This window comes from Onthophagus taurus, chromosome 6 (assembly GCF_036711975.1).
Source record: "Onthophagus taurus isolate NC chromosome 6, IU_Otau_3.0, whole genome shotgun sequence".
In the NCBI taxonomy this organism is placed as follows: Eukaryota; Metazoa; Arthropoda; class Insecta; order Coleoptera; family Scarabaeidae; genus Onthophagus; species Onthophagus taurus.
In genome coordinates, this window is record NC_091971.1 from 30428089 (window position 1) to 30445452 (window position 17364).

General features: G+C 32.6%; 2 protein-coding genes across 4 annotated transcripts in view; both read left to right on the plus strand.

Moving 5' to 3' along the window:
• Positions 1–2629, plus strand: part of LOC111413959 (Abnormal X segregation) — a 33500-nt gene extending 30871 nt beyond the window's left edge. For all 3 annotated transcript variants that reach the window (XM_071196945.1, XM_071196946.1, XM_071196947.1), the window contains 4 exons: positions 900–1234; positions 1294–1504; positions 1557–2398; positions 2451–2629. In XM_071196945.1, coding sequence (XP_071053046.1) covers positions 900–1234; positions 1294–1504; positions 1557–2398; positions 2451–2519 — 1457 coding nt within the window. In that variant the 3' untranslated portion in view covers positions 2520–2629. The remainder of the gene's footprint in view (positions 1–899; positions 1235–1293; positions 1505–1556; positions 2399–2450) is intronic.
• Positions 2630–2783: 154 nt separating this feature from the next.
• The window catches only part of LOC111413958 (thioester-containing protein 1 allele R1-like), a 31634-nt gene continuing 17053 nt past the window's right edge, over positions 2784–17364 (plus strand). Inside the window, exons 1-2 of the mRNA XM_023045104.2 lie at positions 2784–3059; positions 11873–12065. Of these exons, the coding sequence (XP_022900872.2) occupies positions 2959–3059; positions 11873–12065 (294 nt within the window). The 5' untranslated portion in view covers positions 2784–2958. The remainder of the gene's footprint in view (positions 3060–11872; positions 12066–17364) is intronic.

Genomic DNA, 17364 nt, shown 5'->3' on the forward strand with positions numbered 1-17364 from the left:
GCGAATTTCAACTATTTTTATTAGGGGTTGGCACCCCTTCATGTGTAGCACTCTAATTTTAACGAAAATCAACTTAGGGATGGCGAAGCTATATTCACACCAAATTTCAACTCAGCAACTCACGGCTAAGGGTGAATTTAATTTTTTTTTTTACCTAACATATCGAATTTCACATATTTTTAGTAGGGGTTTTCACCCCTTCATGTGTAGCACTCTAATTTTAACGAAAATCAACTTAGGGATGTCGAAGCTATATTCACACCAAATTTCAACTCAGCAACTCACGACTAAGGGGTGGATTTTATTTTTTTTTTACCTAACATAGCGAATTTCAACTATTTTTATTAGGAGTTGACACCACTCCATTTGTAGCACTCTAATTCTAACGAAAATCAACTTAGGGATATCGAAGCCATATCCACACCAAATTTCAACTCAGCAACTCACGGCTAAGGGGTGAATTTTTTTTTTTTCACCTAACAGCGAATTTCACCTATTTTTATTAGGTGTTGACACCCCTTCATGTGTAGTACACTAATTTTAACGAAAATCAACTTAGGGATGTCGAAGCTATATTCACACCAAATTTCAACCCTGCAACTCACGGCTAAGAGGATGGTTTTATTTCTTTTTAAAGCCGAGACGTTTTTACCCTATTTTATTAGCAGTTTCAAAATTTATTCTGGAATTCTGGGATAAACAGCAGGTAGTGACCTTCGTAACATTCATTTAACACAACATGATCATATTTTCTATGTTCAATCCGCTTCAATCCATTGTCTAAATCCGTCGCTGAAAAGTCGTCGCTAACTTCACTCCAATCACAATATTTGATAACTTTCAACTTTTTAAATTTATTGCAATCAACAATTTTTTAAGTAACATATTTATTTTTTTAGAGGAAATTCGATTATATTTTGGCGAATCGATCGCGTTATACTTTACCTTCCTGGGATATTACACCATGGCGCTTATTGTTCCTGTTATTTTGGGATTTCTTCAGCTGCTTCTCTCGATCGAAACAGTTCCCTTTTTCTGCATATTTAATGTAGTTTGGGTAACCGTATTTTTGGAAGTATGGAAAAGGAAAAGTAACGAGTTAGCTTTCCAATGGGGCACAATCGGTATGACCAGTTTGGATTTACCCAGAGTAAATTTTCGTGGTCCCATGTCTTCGGATGAGGTGACGGGAAAGTTGCAACCTCAATACCCCAGATGGAAAACTAACGTAAAGGTATTTTTTTCGTAACAATTTAATTTATTGTTGTTTATTAAATATTAATTTATTTTTAGATGTATTGCGTTTCACTTCCAATATCATTTTTATGCACCCTCGGTTCCTTTGTGATAATGTTGGTATCTTTTTGGATTGAAGACGGCTTAAAGAACATCGATTCAAGATGGGCTGCTCATACCATTCATATACCAAGCATCGTTTACACCGGAGTCGTGTACGTTATGAATGTATATTATAGGAAATTAGCAACTTTTCTTACTGAATGGGGTAATTAAAAAATTAAATCAATTAAAAAAATAATTTAATCAAATTATTCCAGAGAATCATCGAACTCAATCTCAATACGATCGACATCGAGTAACCAAATTAGTACTTTTCGAATTCGTCAACAATTTTATGTCGCTTTTTTACATCGCTTTTATCATCCAAGATATGGATATGTTAAGAACTCAATTGGCGACAATGTTAATTATTTTACAAGCGATTAATAATCTTCAAGAAGCCGTCCTTCCATTTATTTGGAAATTTTATGTTACAAAAGTAACTCAACTGAGAAAACTTTTCTCGTTTCTCAGCAAACTACATTCAAAAAATGTCGATAACCGCTACATGTCAACAAATGATTTTAAAGAAGAACCTTTAAAAAATATACCTCAATTGGAAATCGATGATCCAAGGGTGAATATTGCAATCCGCGAAGGAGACATGGAAGAATACGAAGGAACTTACGACGATTACCTCGAAATGTTTATCCAATTTGGATATGTGATTTTGTTTTCGTCGGTTTATCCGATCGCGGGATTTTGGGCAATTTTCAATAACGTTTTGGAAATTCGAGCGGATGCTTTTAAACTTTGCATGGTCTATCAAAGACCGATGGCTAGAAGAGTTAAAGATATCGGTGCTTGGCAACGTTGGTTTAGTATTTTAGGTGCGATTTCGATACTAACCAATTGTGGATTGTTGTTTTTAAGTCCGCAAATGCGAAGGAAAGGATCAAATTTTGGTCAAGTGGAATGGGTTTTGATCTTTGTACTTTTAGAACACTTTTTGCTGGCTCTTAGGTACATTTTGCATATTACGATTCCGGATAAACCCCTCTGGGTTCGAGTTGCTTTAGCGAAAAGGAATTATGAATCAAAACAAGCACTCAAACATGAGGTAAGATTACTAAATCTTTCTTTTGCTCGATTAATTTTTTTTTGTTTTTTAGAGATCTCAAAAATGCCGACGTTTATTAACTAGGAAGTTTAAAACCGTGCACGGTTCGCATGCACGATAATAAAATATCTAAATTGCAACAAAAACGTAAAATAACATTTATCCACAGATTTAAACCAAAAATTATGTAATAACTTATCGAACTATAATAGAAAATTTTTGACATACAAATTGTGCGTTATTTTATTAAAGAATATTAAAAGTTTTTATTTATTTTCATGCTAAAATTAAATATTCTGTAGGTAAGAAAGGCTGGCTAGGTGTAAAACGAAAGTAGGAGGAAAGAGAACGTTGTAGTTGGTTGTTCTATGTGGTCGACCTCAACTCCCATCCAGTACCAAACAGATCGCGATGCGAGAAATACCACGACCAAATAAGACCGTGACGGAAAATATAGACGCAGACTGTTGTTTTTTAATTGAAAATCTTTGATAAAATGCCGCAAAACTATAAATATTAAATGGATTTTTTTAATTTAAAGCAAAAAATTAAAAGGAACCATGTGGAAGCTTAAGAATTTTCAGAAATGTTCGTTAACTACTAGTGCAATTACCGTTTTATTGTTGGTGCTTTGTGTTTGTTCAACTGTGAAATCTCAAGGGTAATTTTAGTTTAGTTTTATAAAAAATAATTTTTAATAAAATTAAATTATGGTCATAAAGTAAACACCGATTTATTTACTCTTTGAATGTTTGTAACAATGTTTCTTTAGAATAATGATGTCATTGATTATTTTTAAAAGGTGAGTTGAGTCTACAGGACTTATTTAGACATGAATGTCATCTGGTTTATCAACCTACATGCAGTTATACCATACTTTTAAGATTTACGTATTTGAACAGTTACTTATATGGTGAAAGTTGTACAAAAAAAAGAGAAAGTATAATGGAATATAAACTAAGTAGTTTTGAAAAGCAATGCAGATATTGTTAAAAAAATACATGATTGATAAAATTACGTAATCAATTAGGAATCAATTACATGATGAAAACTATTTCGTAGAAAGAAGGAAGAATGAACGTAATAAGTTCATATGGATAATTTAAAAATAACATTAGATGATGCTTTAAGACACTTTTTTTTTCAAATGGCAATCCCCCATTTTTATTACGGAATATGAAAGAGGATTTTTTTCTGAATCTAGTACAGTCAACATTAATATTGGTTACATAAGAAAATTTCCAAGAAAAATTATTTTAAAGTTTACTTCAAAGTTGTTTAAATGATAAAACTTCCATGAGTAAGCCATTTGAGTAGCCATCAGTAAGTATGGTAACCAATTATTTTAAACAATTCCTGATTTAGTAAAGCTTCTTGAAGTGTAATTGAAGTTATTAGAATAACTGCCGTCGGAATTGAGTTATGTCAATATTATCAGGAAAAGGCCGTTATGGAAGGAATGATATCGTTTTGAAAAAATCTAAACATCTGTGTCCAATTAAGGTTTCCTCAAATTTTTTGCGAATATTGGGTGTGCGCCTTTCTTGGCTAATTTGGATTTTGGGTAGCCCAATACCGACGATTTTATCTATTTATTTGTCCACTCAATATAAATGAATCGCTTATTACTGAAACAACTAAAGTCACTTTTTATAACTTTTCATGAAACGAAAAAAACATTTCATATGAAAACTAGTACTTTTTAGAAAATTTTAATACTTTACAAACCTAGGTTTGTACTTTAGGTAATATACAACTCAAAATTCTTGGTCAAAAAAAAAATTGACTTAAATTGTTTTTCAAATATATTTATGAATTCAAAATTTTAAATCACACGAAGGAACAAAAGTTTACATTAACATAAGACACAATTGCTTAGTTGTGGTCTGTTTGGGCTCCTTGATCTTGGTATTTTCAAAAATTTCTTCCTAAAATTGTTTATAATGCAAGCAATGTTTTGATATTTTTTAGTTTCGTTTCTAAGATTGGTAAATTATTATTGTAAGTTTTTTGTTTTAGCAATTATATCTATTATTTTTTAGGATGAGTCAGCTTAAAGGTGTTCCAAATGAATTCATTAATATAATCACTGACCATAACAACGCCAGGATTTGTTGCTTCATGAACAAAGTGGTGAAATTTTAACACTAAAAATGGAATTCTTTCATCTCTAGAATGCTTTTCAATTTCATCTGAAACACATGTAGCCTTGTAGTATTTTGGCCAGCAGTTTTTATAATCTATATCTTCAATTGCAACTTCCCATACAGTAAAGGCATTATTGGCACTAAAAGTTATAATAAGTTCTGTAAATGTATGGACATCATAAACTCGGTCAACTTTCCGTAACCTTCTCTTAATAAACCCAAAATCTCTGTCACAGGACAAAAAAGAATGTCTCGCAAGGGGTAATACCACTGCACCTTTTGAAATCTTCCACTTTCAGTTAAGGCCATGCATGCTCTTATTATGCAGTGATTCTTGTTTTGCCCTGGACATTTTCAGACAACAATCAGAGTTCCTTTATATCAAAAGAAACATACAGGGATCTGTGGCAGTTGTAGATTCTGCATGTAATCAAATGCAATAGCTGCAAGATCTCGTCGTTCTTTACTTTCTTGTGCACTCGTTTTTAAAGCATTGTGGAACTTGCTCACTCGTCTTTCATGAATAAGCTTTTCAGCAACAGTGGCTCTTTTTGCATTATCTCCTAGAGATGGACTCTTAATTTTAAAGGCTAATTCTTCACACTCGTTGCATGGGTCTACTTGGGGATGACCGAAATGCAAATTAAAATTGTCACGAAAGAACTTAATGTAGTAACTTTATTTAATTTTTGTGCCTGGAAGTTTTTACATTAAGCCGTGCATCTAGATACTTGAACTCCTTTCCAGAATAATGAGATTCTTTATTAACTGAAAATGACAAGATATGAGTTCTAACAAGCTCTCTTTCACTTCAAGGCATTTCATTTCATATTTGTACCCCGTTTATCACGAGGAATTTCATAATTCACAAGTAAACGTTTAATTCTTTTAATTCGTTCCAAGCTAATACAATGAATACTTGCAAATGCTCCTTGACAAACCTTTCTTTTTTTTTTTTCTTCGATATTAACAAAATGTAGAAACGATCTCTTTCTATTCATCCCATTTTCCTTACGTTTTCATCTTTTAGCTACAGTTATAGCTTGCAGCAGCCCTTGCAGATAAATGTCTGGCTCAGTTATTGATATCATACTATAAAATTTTGTAAAAATTAACTTCTTCTGTGCATCACTTATAACGTCAATGCATTTCATTGGACAACTAAAAATAATAAGAATGTAGCGAATGTGTTAACACTAAAATAATAATCCAAATATCTCTCAAATAATACTCACTAGCATCTAGCTCCAATACACTTTGCCTTCACAACTTACTTCTTGTAATTAATTATTCTATTCCGGAGACACGAGCATTCCTTATAAAATTTCTTTGTAATTACTACAATTTCTAACACCTTCTTAATTCTAAAAATAAAAACAATTCGTAAGTAACTGAAATAAACTTTGTAAAACAACAAATAAAACAAAAACTATAAAAATAAAATATTTTTTATATTAGGTGTTCAAATAAACCACCATTCTGTGCTAAACAATAGCCCAATCTATCGTAAAAAGTTCGCCTTACATTCGCTAGTATATCGGGACTAATATCCTGTATACAATTGCGAATTTTTGTTTGTAAGTCATCCAGATTGGTTGTCCTTTCTTCATCAAAACCATAAATTTTCGATTTTAAATATCCCCATAGAAAAAATCATTGGGGGCTAAATCTGGTGATCTAGGCGGCCAAGTTAACGTTCCGCAAATAGATATTACACGATTTGGAAATTGTGCGTTAAGATACTCTTTAACTTGCCGGCTGTTGTGAGCCGGGCAACCATCTTGTTGGAACCAGATACTTCCAAATTGAACATTGTCTAATTGTTGAAGCGATGGGATTACGTCATTTTGCAAAATGTTTAAATACTTATGACCATTTAAATTTCCTTCTATGAAAAAAGGACCGATAATATGGTCACCTACTAAGCCAGCCCAAACATTTAATTTTTGGGGATATTGTGTACAAGCCGCATAAACTTTGTGTTCATTGTCACGACTCCAATATCGAGCAACGCTGGGATTATGCCGACCATGCAAAGGAAATGTAGATTCATCGGTAAATAAAATGTTTTTTATAAAATCAACATTTCCTTTGGCCATTTCCATCATAGTAAAGCAAAATTCCGCCCTTGTAATATTATCGTTCTCGCAGAGTTCCTGACTTTTTTGTACGTTGTACGACCTGTACCCGTGTTTCTTTAATGTTTTTAGGACGGCAACATGGCTGATAGCAAACGTCTCCGCAACTTGTCTGCTTGACTGATTTTTATTGCGTTCAACATCAGCACATACCTTCGTAATTTGTGTTTCTGTGGAGACACACATCCATGTCGCTCAAAGTTTTTAATAATATTTGAAATTGTTCCGCGACTAGGAATTGATCTGTTTTCATAGGCCACAGGAAACAAACTAATTATTTGGGCTACAGAATTGCCACCATAAAACCATTTTATAATCTGTACCTTTTCCGCTACAGTAAACAACATCTTAGTTTTTTTTGCTAGGGTTAACTGCAAAGCGATGCGACCAACTTCGCCTCTCAACAATCTATGAACGATTCAATTTGTGCATTACCCCTACGCTTGTTTATCCCCCACTTAACGACACCGAATATACACACACACGTATACTTATACGTACGTCCGTATTGGGTGTATCTCCTAAAATTAAAGTTACCAATCGGTATAGGTATATTGTCTTTGTCACGAGAACAACTTGCTTTATTATCGTCCATAATAATTAACTTTGACAAACGATAAACAGCGCGAACTTATTTTGGAAGGCTAAGTTTGAGCACGGCATGACACGCCTAGCCATCATGTGTAACAGATACAACCTAAATCGGCGACTTATGTTGTTTCAACTATGGTGACATGGCTGTAATTCGGTAGCAGTTATCAGCACATAAGTTCTTTCAGCACCAAACAACGGGGAAAGGTCTAAACTGTATGTTTACATCGGTAACCCAAAATGGCCAAAAAGTGACTTAGGTTGTTTCAGCCATAAGCGATTCAAATGTTCCCTCGTCGCAAAAATTATTCTTTAGACAAAGTCTTCAACGTCGTTGCAAAAACTACAATTTATTGCTCGTGAATGAGGTTTAGTTTATAGGAATGATATTTTGCGGGTTTTAAAATTTTGTGAACCGTTGATTTGCTAATGTCCAAATTCGATCCAATCCCCTCACAATAACATGAGGGCTTGCTTGCCCAGCCAAAACCACGATTTATTGAACCTCCACTGAAACATTTGGTAGGCCAGACTTCGAGAAATGCCCATGCTTTTCAAATTTAGTCACAGCTAGGCTCACCATACTTTGGATAATGAATTGGCGATCAGGATATGTTGTATTAAAGAGGGTCACTACTTACTAAAACAGTGACAATGATAACTTTTTCTTTTACCAAAGTTTCCTAAACTTACAACTACACTAGTTTCAGAGTTTTAGATCAACAAGTTCTATATCTTCTTGTTGCTAATAATTAGCATAAATAAAATAAATTCTTCTATGTTTCTTTGTTGCTGCTAGACCAGCTTCCATTTAATTTCTTTATAAGCGAGATTTGAGTTCATGGCCCTAAAAAATTGCCGATTAATTCTTGATGGAATTCACTGACTCTATATACGCGAGTGTGGTCAGCTATATGATGACATAGGAAGCAACACTTGGTAAAGGAAAATTTTAGGCTACCAGTAATTTCAGGCTAAATCTTGTTTCCTCATATATCTACAGTTTGAGCTGGGTAAAACACTTACGATACAAGTAACGATGTACAGGGTGAGTTATTAGTATCCCGGCGGTCGATAGCTTATAAATCGTTTGAGAAAGAAGAAAATGTTTTATACAAAAGTCATACTAATAAGATCATATCAAAACTCACCACTTTCTATAACGTAAAATTATTTTCATTTATACAGGGTGTTGCATTTAGGCCCTCTATATTTTATAATATTATGAATACAACTAAATTTGTTTATCCAACCGTATATGTTGCAAACTCACAGTGCTAATAGTTCCTGAGATATTCTATTGCTTTTTAAAAACGATGTAAAAATGTTATTTTTGCCGATTTTCCTTTAAACTATGTCAGATAATAGTCACAGCCAGTAGGTAGATGATAGTATCCAAGGATATTAGATACACTATACAGCATCTTCATACAACTTTGTAAATGTTGTAAAATAAACTGACAAAATAGACAGAATGCAATATTAAGTACAATAATGGCATATTTTATTACACATTTTTCTTTAAACTGTAAATATCAAGAAAACTACTAAAGTTAGATATATGACATACTTAACATTAATTAAAGGAAACTTGATGGGCAATTCAATCAGCACATAATATACAGGTTATTCCATTTAAAAAAGTTATAGAAAAGCCATTTGAAGAACATTCAAATTTACAAAGTTTTATGAACACGATGTATAGGGTATCTAATATCTTTGGATATTATCATCTACCTACTGGCTTTGACTATTATTTGGCACAGTTTGAAGGCAAAATCAGGAACAAATGTCGTTTTTACATAATCTTAGGTTATAGAAAGTGGTGAGTCAAACAACTTTTGTTTAAAGTATTTTTTTCTATTTCAAATGACTTAACTATCGATTTCCGGAATACTAACAACTCATTCTGTATACTGGACCATAAGCTCGACATAAATCAACGAACAGGCTGTTTTATATATCTATTCCTAAACATACAGAAAAATTTAATGTCCGTGACACGTTAAATAAGCGACTTTATTCTAAAGACAATCCATTAACAGTGGCGCTAAAATCTGTTTAGAAAAGAATCAATAAACGTTTTTTCAGATCGTTAAGGCGGTCTACACTAATTCAAGACAACATTGTCTTTAATTGTTTCATTATTTTACTTCTTTCACGGTATGGTAAGTTCAATTAATATTCTTTGGCACACTTGCATAAATAGGCTGTGTGTTACCGTAAATCCGATTTCAATCCCAGCGGAAAGCACGTGTGCATCGAACCAATAACACCACGTAGCTTAACTTACTATATTTATTGATAACATAGTATGATTACTCAGTTGTTGCTTTTAGATTTGTATTGTGTGATACAATAACCATATAGATATGTCGATGGATATGTCGTACCGATAGAAAGCTTCCTTGAGAAACTCCAGCTTTTACTTCTCTGGTTGTTGAGGTGTTGTGGCTATTAATACGTACAGTAAAGGTGCTATCTACCAAATACAGGCAGTTTGGTAGATCTATATTATTTACTTTGTATATTAATCGCCTATGTATATTTACAACCTCTCCCAATACCATATCGAAAGTAGACGAAGGATTATTAGATCTAATGGAAAAACTAAGAATACTTAAAAAAACAAACACACCGGTATGTATCCCGTAGATTGATGGAAACACATTGATTACAAGACTACAGTCAACTCAGTTTTGCAAAATGCTGCATACCCAATTCCTACAAAATTTCCAGAGGAATTGTAATTAAAGAATATACAGGAGCACATCTCAAACCTGCACATCACCGTCGAGCCTCTCCAGCTACTGAATAACGATCGCTTAGTTAGAAGATTATAAGACTTATTAAGACTGGTGTAGTGAAAATTGCGTATTCAAGAAATAGAAATTTGTCACGCAGTTATTAAATTTAGCAAAAGAAAAAGAAAATAATAAATACAATATTAATTGTTAATCATTAATTTGATTGTCAATGATCGAAAGAACCCGCAATTCGCTACAAGTAGTAGTGAAAGTGATAGAAACCTCAAACCAAAGCTAATATCATAGGATAAGTACTTTCTTATATAACCGTAGTAGATTAAGTTAAAAACAAATTAACGTTTGATTATTGGCGTTATGATATTTAATCTAAAAAAAAAATAAATATACGTTGCTATCCCCTCCTATCTTTAACACAAATCTATTGGTAAATTTTATAATATGCAGTAAGTTTTGGTTTATATGCACGGTAGTTTATATGCCTTACAATATCAGTGATACTGGTCACCTAATCAGTCTCATAAGACTGTTATTCTTATGAGTGGTGCGCAACGAGGGCGATTAACTTATTTGAATATTGTTTATTTCGTAGTTTAGTAAATTATTAAAAACTTCTACCGCGTCTCTTTTATTATCGCATATCTCGAACTTACATAAAATTTAGTAGAGCACATAGTATTATTTCTATTTACTTTGTAGAAGTATCTTATTTAATTTATGTTTCTTTTAAAATATTATCTTTGATTTTGAAGGTATGATATTTATGATATACACTTTGGAAGTAAATGCTTCTTTATTGTAGACAAGTCAGTCACAAAGTGTAAGCACACCGTCTCTTGTATACCGATTGTGCCGGCCGCTATCACGACTTAAATTTTTCATACATTTTCCGAAAACTTTTATTTATGGTGGAACCTTTTGACTTCTTTGAATCTCAACCTATATTTTAGGCAATCTGATCCTACATTCATTTGAAATAATTCAATTTGGCCAATCTAAATAGATCACCAATACATTAAGAGATGTATCTGGATACATTTATAACCAACTGTGAGGAAAATAGTTTGCAAATGTTTCATGTTCTCCTCTATTATTTTCGCATGTTATGAACAAAAATAGTGTTTTAGTGGTTTTAGTGTTGATTTCAGAAAAATATTTTAAATATTCTTGTGTCACCCAGTGAGCAAAAGACGTAACAAAAGATTTACACATTGTATATGTGTAGGTTCCTTCGACGGCTGCTTGACACTCCCACTTCTTCTTACTCTGTTGTTTAAGTAACGTATATCAGATGGCAGTCGTGTACAATAGGAACGGAATGAAGTATAGCAAAAACAGGGGCAACCCCCAATCTGTTACCTAGTTCTTTTCAATCCGGTCAGTCTTCTTTATCATTCTTTATTGTGACGACTGTAACTTACTGTTCTTTGTTGATGTTATTACATACGTGCCTATTGTTATCTTACTTGATTATCTATAAGTTATTTAATTTCACTTTTGGTTTCAAATTTTGTATTATTACTTCGTGAATTGAACTCTAACAATAATCACTTATTTTGACTTCTTATCAAAATTAAATATAAAAAACAATCTCTTCAATGATGAACTTTTCTTTTTTAAGAAATAAATATCTCCAAAGAGGAGTTTTAACGTGTTTAACAATTTTATCAATTTATTATGTAAGATTCTGGGATACTTCTATTAATTCGTAAGTAATTAAAGGAATTAATTTTGTAAAAAAAAAATTCTATAATAATATATTAATTAAAAGCTTTAAAACAGCAATTTTATACTATTACTTTTAGGTACATTAATTTTTATTTTTTATTACAGAATCTATAAAATCAGCTGTTCAAAAATATTGAGACCAAATAGTGAATTCCATGTTTCAATATCTTTGGGAACTGCTTCACTACCGATTATTGTGGAAACAACAATAACTGGAAATTCTTTTAAAGGAAAAGTATTTTCTGCTAAAGATACCATTAAAGTTTCGCCTAATTCAAGTAAATTAGCTACATTACAGGTAAAAATTGAATTAATCACCAACAATTTTCAACTCATAAAGCATCAATTTCATTGAAAAAAGTTTGAAATAAAGCTTTCAACATATAAAAGGGGATAATTATACTATGGTTTGGTTGGTATGGTATTCATTGCCTTTTAAAAGTCCCATCAATGTCTTTGAAATGTTGAGTAAATTTTTTCAAATGCATACATGACAAAATAAATAACTGTTATTTGAAAAACATTTTTATTTAATAAATACTACGCATAATAAAAATTCAAAGTGCAACCAGGGAACATGGGGAACAAGACAATATCAAGTAGGGTCGGAAATATTAAGGTCGCCATAACAGGTGGCAGTTGTTTTAGTACATATATCTGTCAAAAAAGTTTCAAATTTCCCTTAGCAACAAATTCATTAGTTGCGTTTCATTAATTAAGCATCGAAAGACATCTTGTTGTAGAAATAATAATACAAATAAATCAATCAATAATTTAAATGATTTTTGTTTATGGAGAAACAGCCATTGTTGCAGGAGACACTTTAATTAGCCCTTCCTTTAATGATTGTACATTGAATGGAGCAAAATTTACAAATTCTCTGATTCACAAACTACCAATAAAGTAAGCGCCAAGTAGGCATTATCGAAATAAATGGATGGGTACCGGTGATCCTATTAATTGGCCCGCTAGGTCCCTCAAGCTAACATCTCTTAATTTTTTTCTGTGGGGTTATATTAAAGACAGATTCTACCAAGAAATGCCAACAACACCAGAAAATATGAGGCAAATAATATATGATGTATGGAGGCTATGGGGTCGTTACCCTCAATCGAATAGAAACCGACCGTCTTTTAAAAAATCAATAAACTATGTAAAAATAGGATGGGTAACATTTTCAGATCCTAAAATTGTTTAATTTTTGCATTAATTAATATTAAAATTCAAAATCCCATCTATTAAAAGACGTTTACGATGTTTTCGCGTAAAATCATCAAGACGCAAACGTGCATCGTTCAGACCTCTTCTTCTAGCGCATACGATTCTCGTGGCATCTCGCTCAAGCACCTTTTATTGATTTTTATTTCAACCAACCGCGTGCGAAACGACGGTGACGTCTCCAAAGTTTTTTCAAATTTTCATTATTTTTTTTTGAAAAACTAAAGGACAGTTTGAAAAATAAAAAATTATAGAAGTCTTCAATTTTGCTAAACTAACGAATAAGCCAAAAGAAAAGTGTAATAGCCCCATTAAGGCCAAAAATGTTACAACAAGCCGCTCCATATTTTATGTATCATTCAGTTATGTTCATCGAAGCAAACGGTAATTTTTAAGCGTAGTTCATTTGTGTTGTTGTGCTTGTTTGAATTACTTATTTGACGTTCTTATCCATAAATACGTGCTAAATAAAAAAATGTATCCATTAAAAAAAATTACTTAACAATTGAAAGACATTGATGGCGTTTCTTCATATTCCTTCATATCATAAAAGCTTTATCTGAAACTTTTTTCGATAAAACTGATAGTTTATGAGTTATAAAGTTGTCTCAATTTAAATGTCTCACCCGATATATTAATATACAGTAAGTGTCATAAGTATAGAGTCATCCGAAACACGTTGATTTTTATTTTCGTTAACCCAAATAATTTAGCATAAAAAATTGTTTATCACGTTTAGTTTTTCAGGAAAATGGATCAACAACATTTTCTGATAGAGCTAAAAATACGAATCCAATAATACCTCGCAATCAAATAAGAGTATTGGTTAAGTAGTTTATATGATATTAATTAATAAAATTAGGAAAAAATGCGATTTTATGCTAAATTATTTAGGTTAACAAGAAATAAAAATCGACTCATAATACCTGGAACCGTTTTCAAATTATACAGGGGAAGGGTAAGTTATGAGTTATGACGCATACTGTATATATGCCGTTTTTTTTAATAGCGTTTGTCGCCTTCAATCCTTCATGCCTTTCGGCTCTACCAGTTGCTATCGGCTAGGTTCAACTCTGATATCGTTTCCTTTATTCTGCTTAATCATGTGATGGGCGGCTTCCTTCTCTTCTTTCTCCCGGGGGGTTTCGGTTTCAATGTGTTGTTTATTCTTTATTCACAGTATAAACCATAATAAACAGTTATAAAACTTTATTACAATAAGTTACTTTTCATGACAACACATGACCTCGAACCATCTCGAATCATGCCATGTCGTCAATCGTGTTCATACCTCTTCTTCTTCACTGCTGCTACAGTTCTCTTCTTTCTGATTTTCCTTCTTTTTCTTGCAAACTATTGCAAAATGATTACTTCCATCACATTCGTTACAGGTTTTGTCATACGCAGTACAAACACCTTTCTCAAATTTGTGTATCTTTCCACAAAACAAGCAAGTTTTTTTTTTACTTTTATTTATTATCTTATTTACTGATCTTATTTACTATTCTGATCTGATTCCAGATTTTTTATTCTTTGTGCAGTTAATTCCTCTACTTTACAGATATCAATATGTTGTTGCAATCATTTGTTTTGACTTTATTTCATCTTGAATTGTAGTTAACATGTTTATAAGTTTTCGTATTTTCTGGTTGGTGACTTTTTCCATTTTAGATTTTCTTACCGCTCTTCTTCAATAAACCATTTCCATCATCAGTAGGTACCCTTCTTTCATCAATTATATTCATCGGTCACACTTCACAGCGTAGGTAACTATGGTTTTAAAGATGGTGTTATATATGTATCATTTATTTCTTGTTGATACACCCAGATAATCATGCTCAGCTTCACATGATTGTACAACATTCCCGTTGTCCTGTCTACTACAGGATCCTCGCTGTTTCCTGCCACACACATATACTTTGTTTCAGAGAAATCGTATTGCACTCAATTTAGTGGTCCTCAGTTTGGTACGGGCGTATAAACTTTCGTCGCCTCTCGAATGCTGTTGGTGATCTTCGCAGATATTTCGTCGACACAGAGCTTTCATTGATTGCACCACCGTCTCGATGATTTCCTAATTTGTCATTGCCTTTGCTCTAGTTTTACCAAAGTTGGATATGCTGTGGTCGCTGCTAGTCGATCTCATTTTCACCCTGTTATAGTGAGTGTTCATGCAGAATATACCTTCTGGGCTCAAATAGTCCAGTAACATTTCACTCCGCTCGCTCCTATTTCCTCGGCCAAATGACTCTTTGCGTTAAAGTTTCCTATCACGACAACAATCCTAACCCTTTTCGCACTACTCACGGTGGTTACATCTTCGGAGAAGTGGTATACGTCTTCAGCGGTGCTTGTCGTCGGTGCGTAGGCTTGAATCACTTACAGGGTATATTACGGTCACTTAATTTGACCATAATATTGATCACTCTTATGTTTTGCTGACCAGGTGCTTTGGATCCTTGTGCACCATAATTGCTACTCCGCCGATATGTGAGTTAGTGTTTGTGTTGTTCTGGAATAGCAGATGTCCTGATCTGAGCACCGTTGTGGTTTCTCTTTTTAAACGTGTCTCGATGATCCCTAGAATATTCCATTTAATTTGATGAAGCTCTTATACTGGTCTCCAATCGTCAATTATTCATCCAATCGCATGGTGCGAATATTATGTGTCGCAAATAAAAGTTTATTCTTATTTTGGGTCGTTAGTTACTTTTCATGTCATCAAATTTTTCCCTCCCCTGGAATCCTTAAGCGTGACTGGTGAATCAGCGCGAGATTCTCGACATTTCATGTGTGGAAGGAGTTGGCAATTAAGTCACCACGGCCCTTGGTCACCACATCAATTGGTGACTACCTGTTGGTTCACGGAGAATATTTAATTTCGCCTTTACCCTCTAGGCAAGCCTGGTGTGCATTCTCCTTTACCCGGGGACACGATGCCTTGGAGTTACAGACTCCCCCGGATACTCTAAACAGTGAGCCTCAACAATAAATAGTTACCAATAATTTTGGAGCCTTCTCCTTTATTTATTTGTCTCTGTCTTTTTGAATATAGAAATAAAACAGAAATGTAACCTTTACACTTGCATAAAATTTAATTTATATCAGTACCGGTTTCAAAGTTTTCACTCCATCATCAGCTGAAAACTATTAAAATATATAATGGATATAAAAAAATATGTGAAAATATGAAAATACAGAAAATATAAAAAAATATAACGAAATACTCACTGTCAGAAAGTGAAGACCACAGATTGCAACATTAAAGAAGGTTTGAAATGTTGAAAATTTAAATTTTGAAAGAAATTCTGAATATAAAATTGCGTCGTTATTAAATTTAAAATGGACGAAGTAATAAAAACATTACAATGGGATCTAAAAATTAATGTAAAAACAAGTTAGAAAACAATCAATCGAATATAGACTAAACATACGAGAAAAAATCTGATGGTTACACATGAAATTATGAAAATTAAAGCAAATGACGTATTAACGATTAAAGGTGACCATCTCAGCGGAACGAGAAGAAGAGACTGGAAACCAGACCGAGAAAATATTGAACATAATAAAACCGGAAAAACACACAAAAAATTTAAATTTATAAGTTGAAATTATTCAAATATGAAAAGATAGGTTTATAGGTTATATTTATTATTGTTTTTGTGTTTAGTAATTTCTAAAATTTCAAGAAAATCTAACTTTGAACTTTTATTGCATGAATGTAAAAGTTCAACTCCTCCGTAATCTATATAATAATAATAATAATAATCTTTATTGAGCGCACCAATACAAAGAATTTTAAAACAAAATATATAATGATTAAACTAAAAAGAAATAATGTAGAAAATAATAATAAAAGATATAAAAAATATATAAAAACAAATATATAAAAAAAAAGAATACAGTGCGCTCAATATGGACTACTTCGACTGATGCCGTTCTTCCACTAGCCCATTAGACACACTAAGACACATTAATCACACGAGAGTACACCATCTAATTCAAGCAAATATTAAAGTTAATAGTCAAATACCGCAAAACAAACAAGAAAAACACTCTCTGGACGGAGTTTTCTTTTGCATAATTAGTAAAAAAAAAAAGTGAAATTTTAGGTAAATTTTTCCAATACCTGCAAAATTTTTAATTTTCGTTACATTTACCTGCATTGAGGTTTATATTCTTAGAAAATAAGTTATTAATCTAAAATGAAAAGCTTTTTGATACCAGATGAAAATTGAAATGGCTACACGTCCCGCAATTGGAGAACTCTAGGTACGACGTCCAGCGGACATCAGTGCATAACTTTGTTATTTTTCGATAAAATTATTCAAAAAATTTCTCAAAAGTTGTTCGAAATATAAACAAAATAGTGTCAAAAC